The 21,792-nt window shown below is 43.9% G+C and overlaps 1 protein-coding gene across 1 annotated transcript in view; it reads left to right on the forward strand.

Moving 5' to 3' along the window:
- LOC123990581 (protocadherin-1-like) overlaps positions 1–21,792 on the forward strand; it is a 123,423-nt gene that overhangs the window by 93,246 nt on the left and 8,385 nt on the right. Inside the window, 1 exon segment of the mRNA XM_046291203.1 lies at positions 11,211–11,430. Within this exon segment, the coding sequence (XP_046147159.1) occupies positions 11,211–11,430 (220 nt within the window).

Consider the following 21,792-nt stretch of genomic DNA (forward strand, 5'->3'; position numbering starts at 1 on the left):
GAGTCTCGCCACGCTTAAGCTATCAGCAGCCCAATGGGATGCCCCTAACACAGACAGCCCTCCCCTTTTCACTCTGACATCATTTAGACTGGCGTAATACTCCCCGGATACCTTTCAAACACCTAAATCCATCTGCTAAGTGTCTTACTGTCGAAACGTCTGAACTGCTGGTTTAAGTTAATGAAATGTCCTAGTGTAAAAAAGATGAGACAGACGTTGCATCTATGTCCTTGCAGCCTAACAGGCTATTTCACGGATTACCTGCTCACTCTGAAAATGATCAGGTAATTGGAGATAACACCACTCCGGTCTCCAGATAGTAGCATGTCAATGCTAATATTAAGTTGGCATAATAATTGGGCTTCAGATTGTCAAGGCACATTTAGGACTTCATAGCATCCAAGTTGTATTTTGTAATGCACATGAGAAAATGTAACCAAATGGAGACTTGGGAGAATAGGACTTTTTAAATAAATCCATTTGATGTGAAAAACAGCTCATAGACATTGATGATGTTTGAACGGTGTGAGGCAGGGACACGATTATAGTTCCTGTGTGGTTGATAGGCATCAAAGTGAAGGCTAAAGACAGCGTCTTTTTGTTGCTTAATTCATGCGGCCACAGCAAGCATACAACACCCTGTTTAAAATCCAATAGTTAAATCCAATAGCATAATAAAAGCATTGTAAATGTGAAGGGGGAAGGGGGCACTTAAGCCCAGTATTTATAGGGTAACAGGCCATGGAGTTGCCATGGTAATTATAAAGCATTTCAATGCTGTTGATATACTAATGAGTGTCCATTTCATTAGGGTTGGATCCAATAGGCCACCTGCTCTCTCCATTCACTGGTCTGTTTTCAGAAGAGGCCTTGTTCACTGCTGCTTTACAAATGGTTAAAAGAAAAGCAGCCTAATTGCACAGGGCACACTGTTATTTAACTCATTCAGTGTATGTTGATTTGAACGTTTTGATGGATGATGAAATTGCCTTTCCAAGAACTGATTACAGATATACCACTATACAAATAGGATGTAGCATTCCTACAATAAGGTGGTGTTGATCAATGCATGTGCTTATTGATTGTTATGTCTCTGGTGTCTACATAAAGCCCTTCGCCACTGTCATCCTGTTGTATGGTTTGCTTTCTAACTTGACATTATACAAGCTTACAAAAGCGAAGGTAATACGTAAGTGAATCTAGTTTGGCAGCATGTTCTGTAACCACCCATATACAGTAGACTTCATAGGGAATAAAGAAGCTGGTGAAGCTGGAGGGGGAGGCAGCAGCGACTGAGGAATCATGGGCTGTCAGAACCGTGTCTGTCTAAGCTTTAGGAATCCAGGAAGCTAATGCTGTTTGATGTATTAACCATGAGGGAGGGGGCAGTGTGTGAGTGTGTGTCCATGTTCATACTTGTGTGTATGTGGGTACTGTGTGTGTGCGTGCGTGTGTATCTGTGTGTGTGTGCGTGCGTCTGTGTGTGTGTGTGTGTGCGTGTACAAGTAAAGGGAGGGGAGCTGATACTGTTTGATGTATTAATCATGCATTTGTGTGATTGAGAGGCTCTGTGTTGGGTTGGTTGGGCACTGAATACATCTTCAATCAATGTCTTATTTGGGTCCCTTTGCGTAAACACTTAGCATTATTCAGTGTGAAATAACATGGCTTATTTGTGAGCAGCATAGAATGAGACAGGTGTGGGTGTGCTTGGGTGGGTACACACGTGCGTGTGTGTGTGTCCATTACTTGTCAGCTTGTCAGTTCTATCTTCATTTTATAGACAACAGCCTCATTGACAGACATACAGTTGTGTTTTCTGATGCAGCCATGTTTTGATGTGTAATTGATGGGCTAGTTATTCGGAGACACATATAGAATGAAAATACAAATTAGTTTTAACTCTAGAGCACTGATCAATTATTTAAAAGAATGGAGGGGCAACAGCCATTCATCCTACCCTGCCTATCACTTTCCACTATCTCTCATCCCCCCGGATCATATTCGTTATCTCATGCTATATAATCCTGTGTGATGACAAAAACGGTAACCCTGCAGGCCTAGGTGCACAATAGGTAGCAATTACAGCCAGCTACTGAAAGCCAATTATTTCTGTTGCTGCGTTGCTTTGCCACCTACAACAGCAAAGGCAATATTGCTTTGCTCCCATTATTAATAAGCATGCAGAGAATAGAGGATTCTCTTTTTTGAAGTCTTTGCCCACCTTAGCTAATAGTTTAAAGGCTTCAGTCTAAGGAATTCCCACTGTTTAACAGTAAATCAATGTTGTAGCCTGTGGGTTACAGGGACGTGTTTATAGTTTGGCACTTTAATTCACTGTAAAGGAATTGGATTTATGAGCGCTGTGATAACTTGTACCTCTAGAGACCCTAATGCATCCAACGTTGTTCATTAAAAGTTCAAGGTAAACTTGACATGCTGGTTATATCAACTTCAATGTGATATCGAATCAAATCAAATTGTATTTGTCACGTGCACCGAATACAACAGGTGCACAAGCCCTTAACCAATAATGCAGTTTTAAGAAAATAGAGTTAAGAAAATATTTACTAAATAGGCTAAAGTTTTTAAAAAGTAACACAATAAAATAACATTTACGAGGCTATATAAAGGGGGTACCGGTACCCGGTCACAGGTTAGTTGAGGTCATTTATACATGTAGGTAGAGGTAAAGAGACAATGCATAGATAATGAGCAGCGAGTAGCAGCAGTGCGCGGGGTTGTTCATACACAGTGAACTCGGATAACAACCTCCCCCTTATAAAACAGTACGTTTTGACATCTCTACATTGGCTTTGTCTTGTGATCCTTTAAACTACAACCCTTATACACCATAGACAGTACAACATGTTTTAACCTTTCAGGACTACAGTCCCTGCCCTACTTGACCCTACTAACCACTAAATCCACAGCGATGAAGTTAGCTTCTCACGCGTGCAGTAGTCTGATCATCAGACACTCAAGTTGTTCCGGAAGCATCAGCAGTGTTTTTCTAACAGGAGATGACAGAATGGCCCTCAGTAATTATAGGGTTCATCGTTCTTTGTCCTCTGATGACCAGAATTTGACACGATGAGCCATGAATATGTCACATAGGTTTCAAATGAGCTGTGAAGGGACATTGGGATATTGTGCTTAGGGACTTTCACCAACAGTGTTATTAGTGCAGCCATCATTTAATCAGATCTGTCATCAATCTTATGCTGGACCTATTTCAACAATAACACATTATCCGACGGCCTAGCCTGGGCACTGTTATTAGTTATTGTATCCAACTCAATACTACTCTCTTTAAGACAAACTGTGTTTCATTTTTAAGACCATAGCAATGCTCTCAGCAATCTTTTTAAAAAGACAGTATTACTGCATGTCTCTCCAGTTAGGTTGCTTGTGGCCAGATGATAAACCATTGGTGTGTTGGTGTGAGTTTATTTAACATACTCTGGGCACATCACTAGAGAAAAAAAGCTTATGTGATTTATGTTTTAGAGAGAGATATTCAAAATCCTGCCTTATTTACCAAGCCCCCATCAGAGCTTTACTGCACCCTGCTAACACGACTGCGAGTGAGCACTTCTCCAAACTTTTCACCCCAACATCCATTCCCACTTAATTGGAAATGCTGGATCAATGCTTTCTGATTACAAGGCTTCATTGGATAGTTTGTTTATTGTTTACGACAGTGCTTTTCAACCGTTGACCTGTGGTTTTCCTCACAAAACCTCTTCTTCTATGATGTGGCCTAGCACCCTTTCCCCCAACAGCCAACCCTGTCCCTATCGATCACTAATCAGCTTTTAATTCATTAAGTGGAGAAAGTTGCAGATTCATCAGCCTGGCATCTATCTGAGCCTGGCCTCTTCACAGCGTGCTGGATAAACACTAGTGATGCGTTGACTCATAACTCACAGTCCCCGCGGCTATATCCACGGGTGGGTTTAGTGTCATGAAATATTGTGTTGATGAAAGAAGGGTGGGTGGTGGCGGATTGAACAAAGAGAAAACAATACCTTAAAAAAGACATACAGGTATAATTCTTGTGCAATTTATATCCATAGACTACATTTAAGGTTTTTCTTTCGTTATCTTAGGCTATCTTGCATTAGTGTGTCTGCCTGAGATTCAGGGCCTAACATTTTGTGCTCTAAATATCCTACACATCCAATCACCAAATGCTTTTGGGAACGGGCAGGAAAAGTTAACATCGATCCAAAAAGGACAATGTCTGAATTTAATTCAATAAAAGAAAAGCTGTGAATTGGAGAGTTGGAAAGAAAGAGAAGGGAGGGCCAGAAAAGTCATGTTTGAGAAAGATTTGGTGAAGTTGTAAAAGAGGATGATGGCAGGCTATGTTATGTGTGATGATTGTGAGGCGCTATACAAATTCGACAGTTACAAGACGGGGACTTGAAAAAGCCTATGGCATGTCAAGGGAACTGTAGCCTACTGTTCAGATGGGTTCAACGGAAAGAAATCTGGACAATGACAATAGGTCTATATTCTCTCACATAGCCTTAATATGAACTCCTGCAGAATTAAGCATTTCTTGCTTCATATGCCGAACTGAAATCTTATCAAAACATGTCATTTTTAGAGCTTTCTATTTCATTACAACCAGTCAAACTAATGCCGTAAGTATTTTTCTCCCCAAACACTAAACACGAAAGATGTGCCACAAAAGATGACAGAGAACTTTACTGATGTCAGCTAGATTGAAGCCTTCATTTGATCGATTTATGACATTATTCTGCTGAGCAAAGGGTTTATGTAGTCTTCTAGGGCAACATACTGTATCATGACAGAAGTGAAGATGCATGTATCTAATTATGGACAAGTTGACTAACAAATAGCCTACCAAAATGTTGGAAATTATAAGTGGAAACATATCTAAGTCAGGCAAAAGAAAATCATGCACCATCTGTCAAATAAATCATTACGTGGCTGTAGCCAACAGCTCATTTTATATTTGCCAGTTAGGGTTGGGTGCGGGCCTCAGATTTTCACTTTATCACATATAGTTGGGGGTTGCAGATAGGTTGGGATGTTTGCAATTGCGGTCAGATGTGGGTGAACAAACAGCTAACCCTCACACCACTAATAAACACTGCTACAGTATGCATTTACCACGGGATCATTTGGACTGTTTGTTTCCTAGGCATTGATGCTCCTCAGCCTTTGATACCTTTAGATTTTTTCCCGACTACATTCTAGCTAGCCTGCCAAGCAATGTGATTGAGAGGCAATAGAGGACACACAGCACATCTCGCTAGCTCAGATGGAATAATCTCTTGATCTGATGATTTCTGGTACGTCGTTTTTTTTCCCTGCCTCGTTTCACAGTGTTAGGGCCCTGCTGAATCCCCTGGTCTGCTGAGATAGATCAATGGAGGGAACATGTCCCACTGCTTTGGCAGTGGCAGGGTGCTTGTAGCCAGAGATGAAAAAGGCAGCTCCGGATCTAATTAAGCATGATTTTTTAATGTCACCAGTTCCTTGATTTGATCAGATGAAGGGACACATGGAATGCCCGTCAAGTTGTTTCCAACGGATTACTTAGAGCGCAGGAATGAGATGCAGATGCATTTCCAAGATCCTCTTCCTCATAAAATGACTTGTCAATCAGAACTTCCATCTCCTATGTAGGCTAACAAATGAAGATGATCACCAAGGATATGAGACGCTATTAATAGACATTCCGGGAAAAAAGACTAAGGGGGGAGAGGAAGCACAGAAAAAAGTTTTAAGCATGCTTGAAGGCTTTGTCATCTCACTTCACAACCCCATTATGTTCCACTTCTTTTAAGCAATTGGAGCTCCATGCATGCCTCCCAGCCCGATAGCGCAGGAATAGAGATATTCACCCTGAAAAAGAGAACTTTGAGGGGGACTAAGGTACCCACTAGGGAGTGGATATTGCGGATTAATTTCTCTGGTGTCTGGCTTTCTCCATCTCTCCTCTCCTCCACACCCTCTTTCTGGCCTGATTGACAAAGCCTTTTGTGACTATATTTCATATTCTACAGGGAGTTTTTTTTTTACATTTCTCATTACTTGGAATGGGTGAGGTATTGTAAATGATGACAATTACTGTCATTTTCTCATTATGTTAATGTAGGCAGCATTTTCTCATCTTCTGTAAAAGCCTACCTTGTTCGTCAATTCAGCACTAGGTCTCTTAAAACAAAAGGATAGGAGATTGAATGAGACCCATTTCCTCTTTATTTGTACACAGTACAGTATAATATAGAAAAAAAAACACAGAAAGCCTCACATGCCCAAGGGAGAGGCAGAGACAACATGAGTGGGAGAGAGAGAGAGAGAGTGAGGTTAGGAATAAGACACTCAGCTCCACTAAGGTTTGAATGAAGTGCTCCAAATGGGTTGTGAAGGCAAACATATACAAATCATAGTACTGGTATGCTTTTACCTTTTCAAGTTGCAGAGATCTATGCTGCCCTTTGTTATCATTCAGTGTTGAGGAATACATACACTGCTGTTGGATGTAGAACTTTTCCCCATTGAATCACAGTTTGTGCCTTTCGGATGTTATGAAATGGGTTTGCTGCCCATCTTAAAGGAAATGGCAGATGTCTCCGTGGCCTTGTGATATGAAAAATTCAATTTAAAAGGATGAGAGAATTGTGCACGGCCTATTTTCATTCTCCCACACCGAGAGATATGAGAATGATGTTTTATTGTGAGGGGGGAAATTATGCCAATCGTACTGCAGAGAAATTCCTTCATAATTCAATTCAATTTCCTCTAAATCCCAATGGCAAGCTACTCTGCCAAAGAGAGGGAGAGTGACAGAGAGACAGAAAAGGATGGATAGAGGAAGATGGAGGGAGAGAGATTGAGACTGTGACAATGGGGAGAGTATGGTGGGAGAGTAGGATTTTTCCAGGGATGTAGAGAGAATTGCAGGGAGCATTGAACAGACAGCAGAGAAAGAGAGAGAAAAGGGGATAGGAAGGGGTAATGGTCTAGCTAGGACAATCAGAGCCATGGTAGCGATTTAGAAGGAAGTGGGGGTAAATGGGCTTGTAACAACTACCAATTGCAGTAAGAGGAGTTTTTTTTTAGAGACGGGGAGTTTGGTAATTTACCTATTTTCTAACTGATTAAAGTCAGATGCTTTACTGCAAGGCTAGTTCTAGTATGGGAGATGCCTCTTGTGATCTATTTTGGTTCACAGTATGTGTAAGGGAGTCAAGGATTTTTCTTGAAAGTTAATCTGGAGGTTCATTACATAAGCATTTGACCTAGTTTTGCCAAGATCAATTAAATCCTAGCATAACAAAATGCAATGCATGTGTGTCTGTAACTCTCTATCCAATACCGTCGTATAGGTTTATAGCAGTATAAACAGCGCCTTGTTCAACTCAAGCTCTGGCGTTATTTGGAGTCCCTGTATGTTTTGTAAACTTTTGACAGTTTATTAGCCGCCCTGCATGTAAATCCTAGCAGCATCCCCAGTTAGTTACAGTGTGTTGTGAGTACGCTGTGGCTCTGGCAGTCTCGGCGTGTACGCGGGGATCAATGAGCCGTGTTCTCTGAAGGTGTGGAGGAGAGCACAGGAAAGATGAGCTGCACGAACAAATATGACAATGAAGGAGTGCACCTCTGAAGAGATGCAGCAAGCATAAAATCATAGAAAGTGAAACAGAAGTGAAAGAATTGCATTCAGATCTGTTTTTATTTTTTCGATTTCACTCCGTCTCCTCTGTTGCTGACCGAATCCCCTCTTGTTTTCTCTCTTGCTCTCTCTCTCTCTCGCTCTCTTTCTCTATCATATAGTTGTTTTTGTATTGTAGGTGCAATAGCTTGGAGGCAAGTAGACTGGAACTGGAGTCTTCAAAACTGCAGGCTTATCAAAGAGACACAGCTACCAGAAAACTAGAGGACAAGAGACAGAGGGGGAGGGAGGGGAGGGGGACAGGGGCAAGAGGCAGGGACAAGAGGGAGACACTATACGGGGGTCAACATGAATTAGGGAAGAGGGAGATGAGACTAGATAGGATGGAGAACAGAGGATAAGGATGAAGGAGAAAACATAATTTTTTATAAAGAAGGGGATAGGGACAGAGAGGAGAGAGGGAGCACATAGATGGCCAGATTAACAAACCCTTATATATTGCCATTTGATGAGTTGTATTCATGCTCTTCACTGTCTCTGAGACTACCTTTCCCTCCATGGGAAAACCTTTCTATACCCAGAAAATCATGCACTTAACAATGAGTGCAGTGGCCTTGGAAATGCCGTAATGTTGTCACAGTGAAGCCCTGCATTGTTGTAGCCAGCATCAGCCAGTGTGCATGTAGCTGCTACTAATGACGAATCTCACTGTTCACACCGTTTCAAATGACAGGATGCAGGAGTAATGGGTGTGAATGAATCACTCACAGACAACAACAGAAAACGCGCTCCCACTGGCCTCAACAGGCCCATGCTGAACTGAGAATGTCTCTCCTTCCATTAGAGCAACACTTCTCACCAGACCACACCTACTGCGAGAAGAACAGCCAGCTCCATCAGCCAGCTACAGGGCATAATTTGCGCTCTACTGTGCCAGGCCGGACGAATCCTCAGTCTGGGCATCAAACTCTCTGATTCAGACAAATCCCATCTGTATATTCTTTTGCACTCATATCATGATCAAACCATGTGACATTGCGCAAGGAAGGATACTTCTATGTGACACTGATCAGATTAATTCGATATTCACATTTACATACAGTCCTCTCGGATTTTGCTTTAGCCCCACCCCCAGATCTAAGTCTTTCTGAGTGTCCAGCCTCCAGTCCTCTAGAATCTCCTCCAAGTCGCCTCTAGCCCCAAGCGTTGATCCCTCTACTGCCCCCCCCCCTCTGTCTCCTCTTTGTAACTCCTCCAGGCTTGATGGAGTAGTGGTGTTCAGACTAAAAGGGAGAATCTTATTTCCCATCTGCGTAGCCCCAGCCTCTCGGCCTCCCAGCCTACCAAAATGCTGACTCTGTAGCTATGCCTGGAGGAGCAGTTTAAGCAAGAATCCATATTTAAACAACTAAATGCCCCCTTACATTTAAATAGTAATGTGTCTGCCTTGGAGACCTTTAATCACAGTCTGAGAGTTCTCCTTGAGAATACCATTACCTCGGTTCGTCCTAGTAAAGCAAACCAGCAAAGAGGGGTTGTCCTAAGGACATTAGACAACATTTTGATTAGGTCCCATTAAGTCTTGGCCAGACGTTGTCCCACTGAAGTTCTGAGAACGTTTTGATGTCAATTATACAATGTTGCGAAAAGGTTCCTATTTACATTACATTCCTATTTGGTACCAACAGGACGTTATCTGTGGGACATTCGATGACCACAAGGGGACGTTTCATGATTGTCAAGGGGACGTTGCATGATGGTCCCAAGGGAACATTCTCTGGGGAACCTTTGTCTCGTTACCTGTAAGTTTCCAGGTTGTCACTGAAGACCATGTCATTACCTTTTTAGGTCGTTCTCAGGACTTTAATTTTACTAGTCTTCAGGACATTGCGTGAATGTCCCAAAGGAACGTCCCTGCAAACAAAATTTGCTGTTAAGATGTCCCTAGAACGTCACAACATGGTCACCTAAAGTAGTCAGGACGTTATGTTATGGTTGGGCCAGTAACCGATAGGTTGCTAGATTGAATCCCCAAGCTGACAAGGTAAAAATCTGTCGTTCTGCCCTTGAACAAGTCAGTAAGGCACTGTTCCTAGGCCGTCATTGTAAATAATCATTTGTTCTTAACTGACTTGCCTGGTTAAATACATCAAAATAAATGGTCCCCTGGAGCTTTTGTCTAGTTTCTGGATCATTTTTAGGATGCCAGGGGACCATGACACAACATTCCGAGAATGTCATAAAATGTCCTTGGGACATCCCTGTAACAAAACTGGGAACTAGACAAAACCTCCAGGGGACCATGACACAACATCCCAAGAACATCCTAAAAACATTATTGCGGACATCTCCGGGACAAACTGGGAACTGGACAAAACCTGCAGGGGACCATGACACAACATCCTGACCACTTTAGGCAACAATTTTGTGATGCTCCAGGGATGTCCTAATGATACATTTTTGTTTGCAGGGTGGGACATCACGTAATGGTCCCAAGGGAATGTTCTCTGGTGGACCTTTGTGTAGTTCCCTGTCAGTTACCAGGACGTCGTTAAGAAGCATGTTAGGATGTTTGTAAGAGGTTCTCAAGACATTTATTTTACCAGTCATCAAGACGTCACATTATGGTCCTAATTTCAAATCAAATAATGCAATTAAGGGAGGAAACACATAAAAGATTATGCTCTAAGACACACTCACAAACACATACATTACACACACAAACACAGTGAGAGAGAGAGAGATTTTAGAAGTAGTAAACATCTCGTTCAGTAAGGCTTAAATTGATGGATAAAGCTCACTAACTTTTCCCGTGCAAATGTTAACGATGGGCTTTTTGTATGGCCATGACCATTTGCACTGGGGCATGTGGGAGGAGGAAGTTTACACACCGCATATGTTGGCCAGCACTTCAGAACACAGATAGGAAGTACTGATTGTGAGTGAAAGAAAGAAAGAATGAATGAATGAAACAGAGGAGAGAGTAAATTAAAAGTTGCTAGATTATAAATGATTGATAATAGCAAAACCATCGTGGCAGCATTAGTGGTCTGGTAGGCCTGATTAACAACTCTTAAAGCGGGTTCCTGTACAGTATACATGCTAAAATAACTGTCCAAATTCTTCCAATCACTGTTAAAATGGATCTGTTTAGTTTGCCTGAAAGAAGAGGGGAGGATGGAGAAGGGGAGAGTGGAGTACAGACCTGGGTTATTGATCTCCACCACAGACTCTTAGCAGCACAGAATAGGCAATAAGGCATTTTCTGCTGTATCAGTGGTTTCCTTAGTTTTACGAGGGGTGTGCGTGGTCGAGGGAGTGTGCTTGTGTTTGTGCCATGAGAAGTCATCTTTCCATTGTTGAAGATGGCAACTGGCCATTTAGTAAACGTATCTCTGTAAGAGGGAGATTCCCCCTGCAGTCAACTCCATTACAGCTAATAGAGTTGAGTCTATGCTTTTATATAACGTCTTCTGTCGTTTATCATTATGCTCCTCTATTAAGAAAGTTTCTGTTAGACTTTTATGTTGATGGAGCTCTATTCTGGTTTCAGCTCCCCCATCGCAGAGTGACATTCTCCACAGCCAATCCGGTGCAGGATCTGCAGGATGCATCTCAGCACAGTTACTATGACAGTGGCCTGGAGGAATCCGAAACGCCCAGCAGTAAGTCATCATCAGGCCCCCGCATCGGGCCACTGACCCTGCCTGAGGACCACTACGAGAGGACCACCCCGGATGGCAGCATCGGGGAAATGGAGCACCCTGAAAACGGTACGATCCTGAATTCTCTGTGAGTTGCAGTGTGTGTGTTGTATCTAATAGTAGTTTGTAGTCTGGTGTTTTGTGTTTGCAAAGTGTTTTGTGTTTGTAAAATGAGTGACTCAGGGTTGTGAACTAAGGCAGGGATTTGTTTGGGCTATTTGTGTGTTTTTTAGAGGGTAGACATGTGCAGACAGTGTTGGTGACAAATCAAGTGAAAATCTAATTGTATTAGTCACATGCGCCGAATACAACAGGTGTAGATCTTACCGTGAAATGCTTACTTACGAGCCCCTAACCAACAATGCAGTTTAGAAAAAAATAGCAAAAGCGAGACTATATACAGGGGGGTACCAGTACAGAGTCAATGTGCAGGGGCACAGATTAGTCGAGGTAATATGTACATGTAGGTGGAGTTATTAAAGTGACTATGCATAGATGATAACAACAGAGAGTAGCAGCGGTGTAAAAGATTAGATGTTCAGGAGTCTTATGGCTTGGGGGTAGAAGCTGTTTAGAAACCTCTTGGGCCAAGAGTTCCGGTACCGCTTGCCGTGCCGTAGCATAGAGAACAGTCTATGACTTGGGTGGCTGGAGTCTTTGACCATTTTTAGGGCCTTCCTCTGACCGCCTGGTATAGAGGTCCTGGATGGCAGGAAGCTTGGCCCCAGGGATGTACTGGGCCGTATGCACTACATTCTGTAGTGCATTGCGGTCAGAGGCAGAGCAGTTGCCATACCAGGCAGTGATGCAACTAGTCAGGATGCTCTCAATGGTGCAGCTGTAGAACCTTTTGAGGATCTGAGGACCCATGCCACATCTTTTCTGTCTCCTGAGGGGGAATAGGTTTTGTCGTGCCCTTTTCACGACTGTCTTGGTTTGCTTGGACGATGTTAGTTTGTTGGTGATGTGGACACCAAGGAACTTGAAGCTCTCAACCTGCTACACTACAGCCCCGTCGATGACGTCGATGACAATGTGGGTGTGCTAGATCCTCTTTTTCCTGTAGTCCTTAATCGTCTCCTTTGTCTTGATCATGTTGAGGGAGAGGTTGTTGTCTTGGCACCACATGGCCAGGTCTCTGACCTCCTCCCTATAGGCTGTCTTGTCATTGTCGGTTATCAGGCACACCACTGTCGTGTCATCGGCAACCTTAATAATGGTGTTGGAGTCGTGCCTGGCCATGCAGTTATGAGTGAACAGGGAGCACAGGAGGGGACTGAGCACGCACCCCTGAGGGGCCCCTGTTTCCAGGATCAGCGTGGCAAATGTGTTGTTACCTACCCTTACCACCTGGGGGCGGACCGTCAGGAAGTCCAGGATCCAGTTGCAGAGGGAGGTGTTTAGTCCCACCTTATTGATTGATGAGCTTTTAGGGCACTATGGTGTTGAAAGCTGAGCTGTAGTGAATAGCATTCTCACATAGGTGTTACTTTTGTCCATGTGGGAAAGGGCAATGTGAGGTGCAATAGAGATTGCATCATCTGTGGATCTGTTGGGGTGGTATGCAAATTGGAGTGGGTCTAGGGTTGGGATGGGTCTAGGGCCGGGATGATGGTGTTGATATGACCAGCCTTTCAAAGCACTTCATGGCTTCAGACGTGAGTGCTACGGGTCAGTAGTCATTTGGGCAGGTTACCTTAGTGTTCTTGGGCACAGGGACTATTGTTGTCTGCCCTAAACATGTTGGTATTATAGACAGGGAGAGTTGAAAATGTCAGTGAAGACACTTGCCAGTTGGTCAACGCATCATAGCAGTACACGTCCTGGTAATCCGTCTGGCCCTGCGGCCTTGTGAATGCTAGCGGGTCAACTTCCGTTGAAACTGGAGGGCGCGTATATTCAAATAAATTCTCATAGTTATTATAGCGGTTAAACATTCAGGTACATATAAGTGTCTTAATTCACCCGAAAGATTAAAATCTTGTTAATCTAATTGCACTGTCAAATTTACAGTAGCTATTACAGTGAAAACATGCCATTTGATTGTTTGAGGACGGCGCCCCACATCCAAATATTTTTCCACTTGCACAGGTTTCATACATAAAGATTAAATATTTTTGAAAATCTTCCTCTGATTTGTCATCCAAAGGGTGCCAGAGATAACATGTATTGTCAAGTCTGTATATCTATTTGAGTAATCCACTCATTCAACTTGCAGAGAAAGGAATCCGAAAATCTACCCCTAAACTTTGTTTCAACAAGTCACAATACATTTCTATTTACTCTAAACCCTAAAATGTAATCAAAATATGATATATCCTTCGGAAAGAAGTATGTTCAATAGGAAACCGATTTTAGCAGGAGCTCAACAGATTTTCAAGACTGTGTCCTCATACAAAAACGTTTAATTCATATTCATGTTTTACAAGCCTGAAACTTTGAACATACACCGCTGACACCCAGGGAGCTATTTTACATTATGAGCTTTCTCTTGCATTTTTATAAGAGGATGGTCTCTTAAAAAAAAGAAACCAGTTGTTATTTCTTTGAATATTCTCCTTCCATATCTATTGTGTTATATTTTCCTACATTATTTAAACATTTTTTACAAACTTCAAAGTGTTTTCTTTCTAATGGTACCAATAATATGGATATCCTGGCTTCAGGTCCTGAGCGACAGGCAGTTTGCTTTGGGCACATCATTCAGGCGGAAATGGAGAAAAAGGGGCCTGATCCCTAAGAAGTATTAAAGGTCTTACTTACATCTGCTGCAGAGAGCGTGATCACACAGTCTTCCAGAACAGCTGGGGTTCTCATGCATGTTTCAGTGTTATTTGCCTCGAAGCGAGCATAGAAGTAGTTTAGCTCGTCTGGTTGTCTCGTGTCACTGGGCAGTTCTCGGCTGTACTCCCCTTTGTAGTCTGTAATGGTTTGCAAGCCCTGCTACATCCGACGAGTGTCAGAGCCGGTGTAGTACGATTCGATCTTAGTCCAGTATTAACGCTTTGCCTGTTTGATGGTTCATCAGAGGGCATAGCGAGATTTCTTATAAGCTTCCAGGTTGGAGTCCCACTCCTTGAAAGCGGCCGCTCTAGCCTTTAGCTCAGTGCGGATGTTGCCTATAATCCATGGCTTCTGGTTGGGGTATGTACGTACGGTCTCTGTGGGGACGACGTCATTGATGCATTGGAGAAATCTCGGAACATATTCCAGTCTGTGCTAGGAAAACAGTCAAAACAGTAGTTTAGCATCTGCTTCATCTGACCACTTTTTTTATTGAGCGAGTCAATGGTGCTTCCTGCTTTAATTTTTGCTTGTAAGCAGGAATCAGGGGATAGAATTATGGTCAGATTTGCCAAATGGCCCTCCCTCCGAGGGAGAGCTTTGTATGTGTCGCTGTGTGTGGAGTAAAGGTGGTCCAGACTTTTTCCCTCTGTTTGCACATTTAACATGCTGTTAGAAATTTGGTATTTCAGTTTCTCTGCATTAAAGTCCCCGGCCGCTAGGCGCGCCACCTCTGGATGAGCATTTTCCTGTTTGCTTATGGCGGAATACAGCTCATCGAGTGCGGTCTTAGTGCCAGCTTCAGTCTGTGGTGGTATGTAGACAGCTATGATAAAAACAGATGAACAATCTCTAGGTAGATAGTGTGGTCTACAGCTTATCATGAGATACTCTTCCTCAGGTGAGCAAAACCTTGAGACTTCCTTAGATATCATGCACCAGCTGTTGTTTACAAAAATACATAGTCTGCCACTCCTTGTCTTACCAGACACCACTGTTCTATCCTGCCGATACAGTATATAACCAGCCAGCTGGATGTTGATAATGTCGTCGTTCAGCCACGACTCCGTGAAGTATAAGATATTACAGTTATTAATGTCCCGTTGGTAGTTTAATCTTCCGCGTAGGTCATTGATTTTATTTTTTGCTAGCAGAATGGAAGGCATTGGGGGTTTATTCGATCGCCTTTCAATTCTCAGCCTTCTCTTCACACAAATGACCTGTATCTGGCCCTGTTCCCGGGAAAGCAGTATGTCATACACGTCGGGCTCGTTTAAAGGAAAAAAAGGATTCTGCCCGTTCGTGGTGAGTAATTGCAGTTCTGATGCCCACAAGTTATTTTCAGACATAAGAGACAGTAGCGGCAACATTATGTACAAAATAAGTAAAAACATAATCGATTAGGGACACGTAAACCGTCAGCCTTCGTTTGCACAGCGTTGTATTGACATTTTTGCTGTTGTTTTGGCTGGTGGCACAGATGGATAGAAGGATAGATAGATAGATACCCACTGGGCACACACTGGTTGAATCAACGTTGTTTCCAGGTCATTTCAATGAAATTACATTGAACCAACGTGGAATAGACTGGTCTGTGACCAGTGGGTAGATAGATCTTTGTGTTGTGGTGTCAGAGGTGGAGTCAGCAGTGTTTCTGTCTTTTCCCTTAGCAGGCCCTCTCATCCCTCTCTCGGAGCTGTAAGTCATTCCTAATGACCCTCCCTCACAAGTGTGCTAATTAAAAACCCCAACTAATGGAGCGTTTGGCCTCCAAATAAATCTGCCCTGTGATATCTGTGTAGACAACAGTGTGTTTGCCGTAAACATTTTCCCCTCCTTACGCCAAAGCATTCTCTCTGCAGCCAAGTGTACATAGGTGTGCCAGTTACAGAGATATGCGTTTCCCTTTGCTGTGTATAGAGTGCTCAAACCACAATACTACATCCATATATGCTGTGCACCAGTAGAGGCTGATGACGGGAGGACGGCTCATAATAGTGGCTGGAACGGCGCAAATGGAAAGGCATCAAACACATGGAAACCTTGTGTTTGATGTGTGTTTGATACCATTCCACCTATCCTGCTCCAGCCATTACCGTGAGCCCGTCCTCCCCAATTAAGGTGCCATCAACCTCCTGTGCTGTGCACTATGCCTAATACACACAGACATCTCGGTCCATGGAAAAGCCTTTACCCATAGCAAAGAGCAATAACCCTATTAAGATTATCCATGCATGCACTGACAGTAAGAACCACGGGTCCTTAAGGCTCAGCGTAGTGCATTGTTAGTCCTGTACCACAATGCACTAAATCATACACTGGATGCAAGCACCAGCCAGAAGGGCACTGCTTCAACTCTGTTTGCTTGCCAATAGTTTACTGTTCCACAACATGTCCTCATTGGTTTCGTCTCCAATATTAAGCCTTTTACCTATTCCACTGCTTTTACTCCAAAGCATGCCTTCGTCTTTGTTTCCTTTTTGTCTGGGTAAAACATGGCTTCCTGTGGCTTTCTCCCAGAGCCTCAGTCGCCCCATGTGGGGAGTGGCTGTCAGCCGCCCAGCAGCAGACAGGGAAGAGAAAGGAAACGTTAGGGAGAGAAATGTCAGCTCCACCCGGGAACGATGTGTGTTGGGGGAGAGGATGAGTGACACGCTAACAGGTGGGGCCAGTCCCCTGCTCTGTGCGTTCACAGCCACTTCCCTCACATATGATATATTATGCATGCCTTATTTTCTGGCTCTGTTGTTGTGTTGTATTCTTTCCAAGGAAGCATATTGGCTGAGCAAAAAAAACAAAACTCCATTTAAAGAACAGAGGACTTTGTTGTCTAGTTTGTTGTTGGTGGCAGGAGGACAAGATTGTGATCGGAGCTGGAGCGGTTAAAGAATGAAAAGACAGAGAGAGATGAGGGAGATGTTGGATGCTGACAGGGAGCTGGGACTGTGTCGTCTTTGACAGAGATGCAAAGCCAACAGGGTGAGCACGTAGCAGCATGTAGGGACTGGGAGCTGGGAGATGAACCGCTAACAATGGATAGACCTAATTAAAATGTGATTCTCACTTCAGGGAGATTACAGAGAAGGCCCACAGAAAATGATGGATGTGAAAGGAATGGAGCGAGACAGAGGGATTCCTCCCTCCCCATCTCCACCTGGTCTTTTTCCTGCTCTGTTAGAACGAAGTTGAGCGACAGGGTGACCGACTGTACCAATGCCGGGATTTATTCACGGCTCCTGAGATGATTGACAGGTGGAAAGCAGGGAGGTGAGCACTCTGTGTGTCACTGCATTTAAGCTGGATGAAAAGCAATATGTGAACTCAAAACATTCAGCGTGTGCGTCGTTGGCCCCGCAGATGGAATGACGTGGATGTGGTTTACGATGCAGGCTGGCCTCTTGTTATGGGAAATCTACATTTTTAAAAGTGTGTCTATGGCCCACAGCAGGAGGAACTGTGGTTTATGATTCACTCTGGCCTTCTGTTCTATGAGCTCTGGATTTCCTGTATCTGTCTGTATCAGTGCTGCTGCCTTCTGTAATGGTTGAGGTCCTGCTCTGTCCTTCGCTGGGTGGACTGATAGTCTGTCTGTATCAGCAGACTGAAGTTAGGATGACTCAGTGATGTTATGGTTCACTGTTATCTTTTGTAACACTTCCCCCTTTGTTCCTGTTGTTCAGGATGCCTTAAAGGTCAGATGAAGTTCATCTTTCTGGGGAAAAAAACTGAAACTAGACCTTCAATTAACCTTGCTAACCCACACTACAACAATCACAAATCTGTTTGAGTGCCAACGTGAATCCCAAACTACTCTGGTAGAGTTCTCAACACCCTTCAATATCATATCTTATACAGAAATATCTCTCCTGGTCACCATATGTGAGAAAATGTAATGCAAAACAACACATTTCCTAGGTTTCCCTGTCTAGTCTGATTGACCTAAGAAACTGTGTGGTAGTTTCTTGTGGCTTTTTAATTAACCACTATATTAACGCTAGTTTTGTGAAAGCAATTTGGGTTGATACTGTGTAATGGAATGTGTTCTCTTGCTCGGGTGGTATAAGCCTGTGTGGTGTGGGTGGGAGTGTGTGGTCTTTGACTCAGGCTCTGGATCACTGATAGAGATGGAAGCATGCACTTCCCTGGCGCTAAGCCTCTTGTCTTCAGAGAGCAGGTTCAGACAGCGTTCGGAAGATCTGTGATATTTGATTTGTATGCTACATGATCTGCAGCTATTGATTTCTCCAGTTCCTTTCTTTGTAGGCCTCCTCTGTATTTCCATTCTTGACTCCAGGCTGTGTTGGAGTGCTCTACATTAGGTTTCGTTCTCCCATGTGCATTCTCCACTGTGGGGTATACATGTACATGAATTCTGCTTTATTCAAATGCCTTTGTCACCCTTTTACACTTCAGCACATCTGCAACAAGCGTCTAAAGCAGTGGGTGTGACTGTTTGAGTGTGCATGTGCACACACGTGTGTATTAGGAGTATGTGTGTGTGTGTGTGTGTGTGTGTGTGTGTGTGTGTGTGTGTGTGTGTGTGTGTGTGTGTGTGTGTGTGTGTGTGTGTGTGTGTGTGTGTGTGTGTGTGTGTGTGTGTGTGTGTGTGTGTGTGTGTGTGTGTGTGTGTGTGTGGTGGGGGGTGTTCACAAGCTAAGTCTTTGCAGATGTAAAATAGTATCTTAATATTTAGATTTCTGAATATTCTGATAGGCTTCCTAATCCTAAAGCCAAACATCATCACTGATCCACCATTGTCGAATTGTGACTTTTCTCAGTTATCATTAGTCATATTAGACATCTTATTTCTGTCAAAACAAAATACGTGATGAAAGTTAGAAAACAGCGTCCAGCTACTCCGAGTGACAGCAGTCCATTGCCACTTCCTTGAAGCTTAGTTGAGTCGTTTTGATTCTGAGTTCTGAAATGCCGCCGGTCTTTCTGTCATGACTATGAGAAGCTACGCTCATCGCAGCTTCTATTAGCTCATTTCCATCATATCTAAACCAATGAGGCAGTAACCCAGACCAGTAACGAGCCCCAGCACAGCCATTGCCTCACATTATCAATGACCTCAAGTGTTTGACACTCCACTGTCCCCATTACATCCCCTCTGTCCGGGTCACTGGGGACCCTGGATGGGCCCATAGCCCCCACTCATAGATGATACACTCTAGGTCAGTGACTGCTGCAGCATACTCTGGGTCAGTGGTGACCAGCAGTATAATTAGGATGCTCATAAACTCTGGTTCAGTGAAAACATTACTCCCAGTGTTCTAGTCATGTCCTCTTTCCCCCGGGTTGGTGATGATTCCCACTAGGATCAGTGCTCAGCCCCCTGGCTGTGGTGGCGTGGGCACTGGCACAGTTGGGACCCCTTGTGTATTGGAGACCGGTACCAGGGCATGCTCACACACACTGACACACACAGTCTCTCTGGGCACCCAGATGGAGTTATTTCCATGTGGCTAGGTGCTCAGCATGGAGCCTCACTCTGTCTGCCTCTGTGCGGACTCACTGCATATATGGGCCAGTGAGAGAAAGGGATAAAATTGAATAAAATTGCATTTGCATAATAATGAGGACCATTAGCGATGCTGTGTGATTTTTCTCCCTCAGATGTCTCCGATGATGCATGTAGCCTTGTATTTCTGTTCTTTTGAACTCCTAGCAGAGATTGTTTTGTTCTGTGGTTGTTTCAAAAGCTCTGCACCCACCTTCTGCCCAACAGACTACATGTAACTAATTCATGTCACACTATGGTGCCATACATGGATGCCACTGAACACCTGTATGTGTGGCTGTGCGTGGGTGGGTGGGTAGGTGGATGCATGTTTTTCTGTCTGTGCGTATGTCCATGTTCATACTTGTGTGTGTGTATGTGAGTGCAGTGTGTGCATGTGCGCATGTGTGTGTGTGTGTGTGTGAGTGCAGTGTGTGCATGTGCGCATGTGTGTGTGTGTGTGTGTGTGTGTGTGTGTGTGTGTGTGTGTGTGTGTGTGTGTGTGTGTGTGTGTGTGTGTGTGTGTGTGTGTGTGTGTGTGTGTGTGTGTGTGTGTGTGTGTGTGTGTGTGTGTGTGTGTGTGTGTGTACTGCACTGATTTTTGTTGTGTTTGAGGGAGAAAGAAGGAGAACGAGGGAGAGAGAGGGGGACATGGAGAAAGAGAATGAGACAGACTGAGAGACAGTGTGAGTCTGAGGGGGCTTGTTTGTCTTGCGGGTGCCAGTTTGGGCTGCTGCCCGGGTGCCAGTGTGGCGTGGCGATGCGGGGGCATGGTTTTGCCCAGACAGATGGTGCTGGGCCTTGTCAGAGTCCCTGCCTGTTAGTAGAATTGATTGCAGAGGCCTGTGCCAGCCTCTCCCAGGACAGTGGCCTATGCAGGCATATCATGGGACTGCCACCACCTTTGAGGCGATAGGTCATGTGACTCACAGCTTATTTTGGGCCTGGTTGAAAATGTGTGAACAATGCAGTCCCATGCAAAGGGTCCCCCTGAGGCAAGTTGTCATGAGCAATCTGGCCTTAATACAGAGCACATTCTGGCACAGCTATTGTGCTCAGTTCCAATCAGCTGCTGCTGTTTGTTGCCCCCAATTCTTGTAGTTGTTGTTGGTATCTTTACTGCAGAGCAAGCAGGTCAGTGGTAGAGACGTTTCTTACTGTAGTAGAATTGCATTCTTTAACCTGCCATGAGCTTTGACACTGTGGACAATGTTTCACAATATCCCTTTTGGTGAGGCGTTTATGAGGCAATGGAGCTGAAGACAAAAAGGCTAGTGTTGTGATGATGTTTTAGGGTGTCATAGGTGTCTCTAGAGGCCCCTCGGCTCCCGAGGGGCACAGTGGTCCAAGTCACTGCATGTCAGTGCAAGAGGTGTCACTATAATCCCTGGTTCGAATCCAGGCTGTATCACGTCCGGCCGTGATTGGGAGTCCCATAGGGTGGCGCACAATTGGCCCAAGTAGGCCGTCATTGTAAATAAGAATTTGTTCTTAACTGACTTGCCTAGTTAAATAAAGGTTAAATAAAATATCAATCTGGAAAACTCCTATCTGTCTGTGATCACTGGCAACATGGGCTATTCCACAACACAGTCAATGCATCGACCCACTCACTGCAATGGCTGTAAAATGATACCCCTAAAGAGAAGAGAGACCATTGGGATGGACTTAAGTGAGGACAGGGTATCAAGGACCAAACCATTGACCGTATCATATAGGAGATTGGCTCATTGTCCTTCCTGGGGAATTGGCATGGAAGCTTATAAAACAGATTGCAGCCACAACATGCAGTAGCATCCACATTACGACGCTGTCCTTATTATTCTACTACCCAAATTCTACCCATTGCCGGCAATTTCACAAATGTTTTCTTCCAGTTAAAAAGATTTCCCCAAAGTTTCATCATTCAGTGAGGCCAGTCCAGTTCGCTGTAAGGCTTTGATAATACTGTTGATAACAGCGCTGCTTTGACAGAAACTTAAATTAATTTTGTCTATATTCCATGTCGCATTTGAAATGGATGTCAGGGAGATTGTTCTGTATTTCCATTTCTTCACTGTTGTGTTCATCAAAGTCACTTTTGGGGTTTTAGCCACAGTATTATGAGAGGAGCGTAAATCACGAGGGACGTGATTGAATCAAAC

Source organism: Oncorhynchus gorbuscha, linkage group LG02 (assembly GCF_021184085.1).
Source record: "Oncorhynchus gorbuscha isolate QuinsamMale2020 ecotype Even-year linkage group LG02, OgorEven_v1.0, whole genome shotgun sequence".
In the NCBI taxonomy this organism is placed as follows: domain Eukaryota; kingdom Metazoa; phylum Chordata; class Actinopteri; order Salmoniformes; family Salmonidae; genus Oncorhynchus; species Oncorhynchus gorbuscha.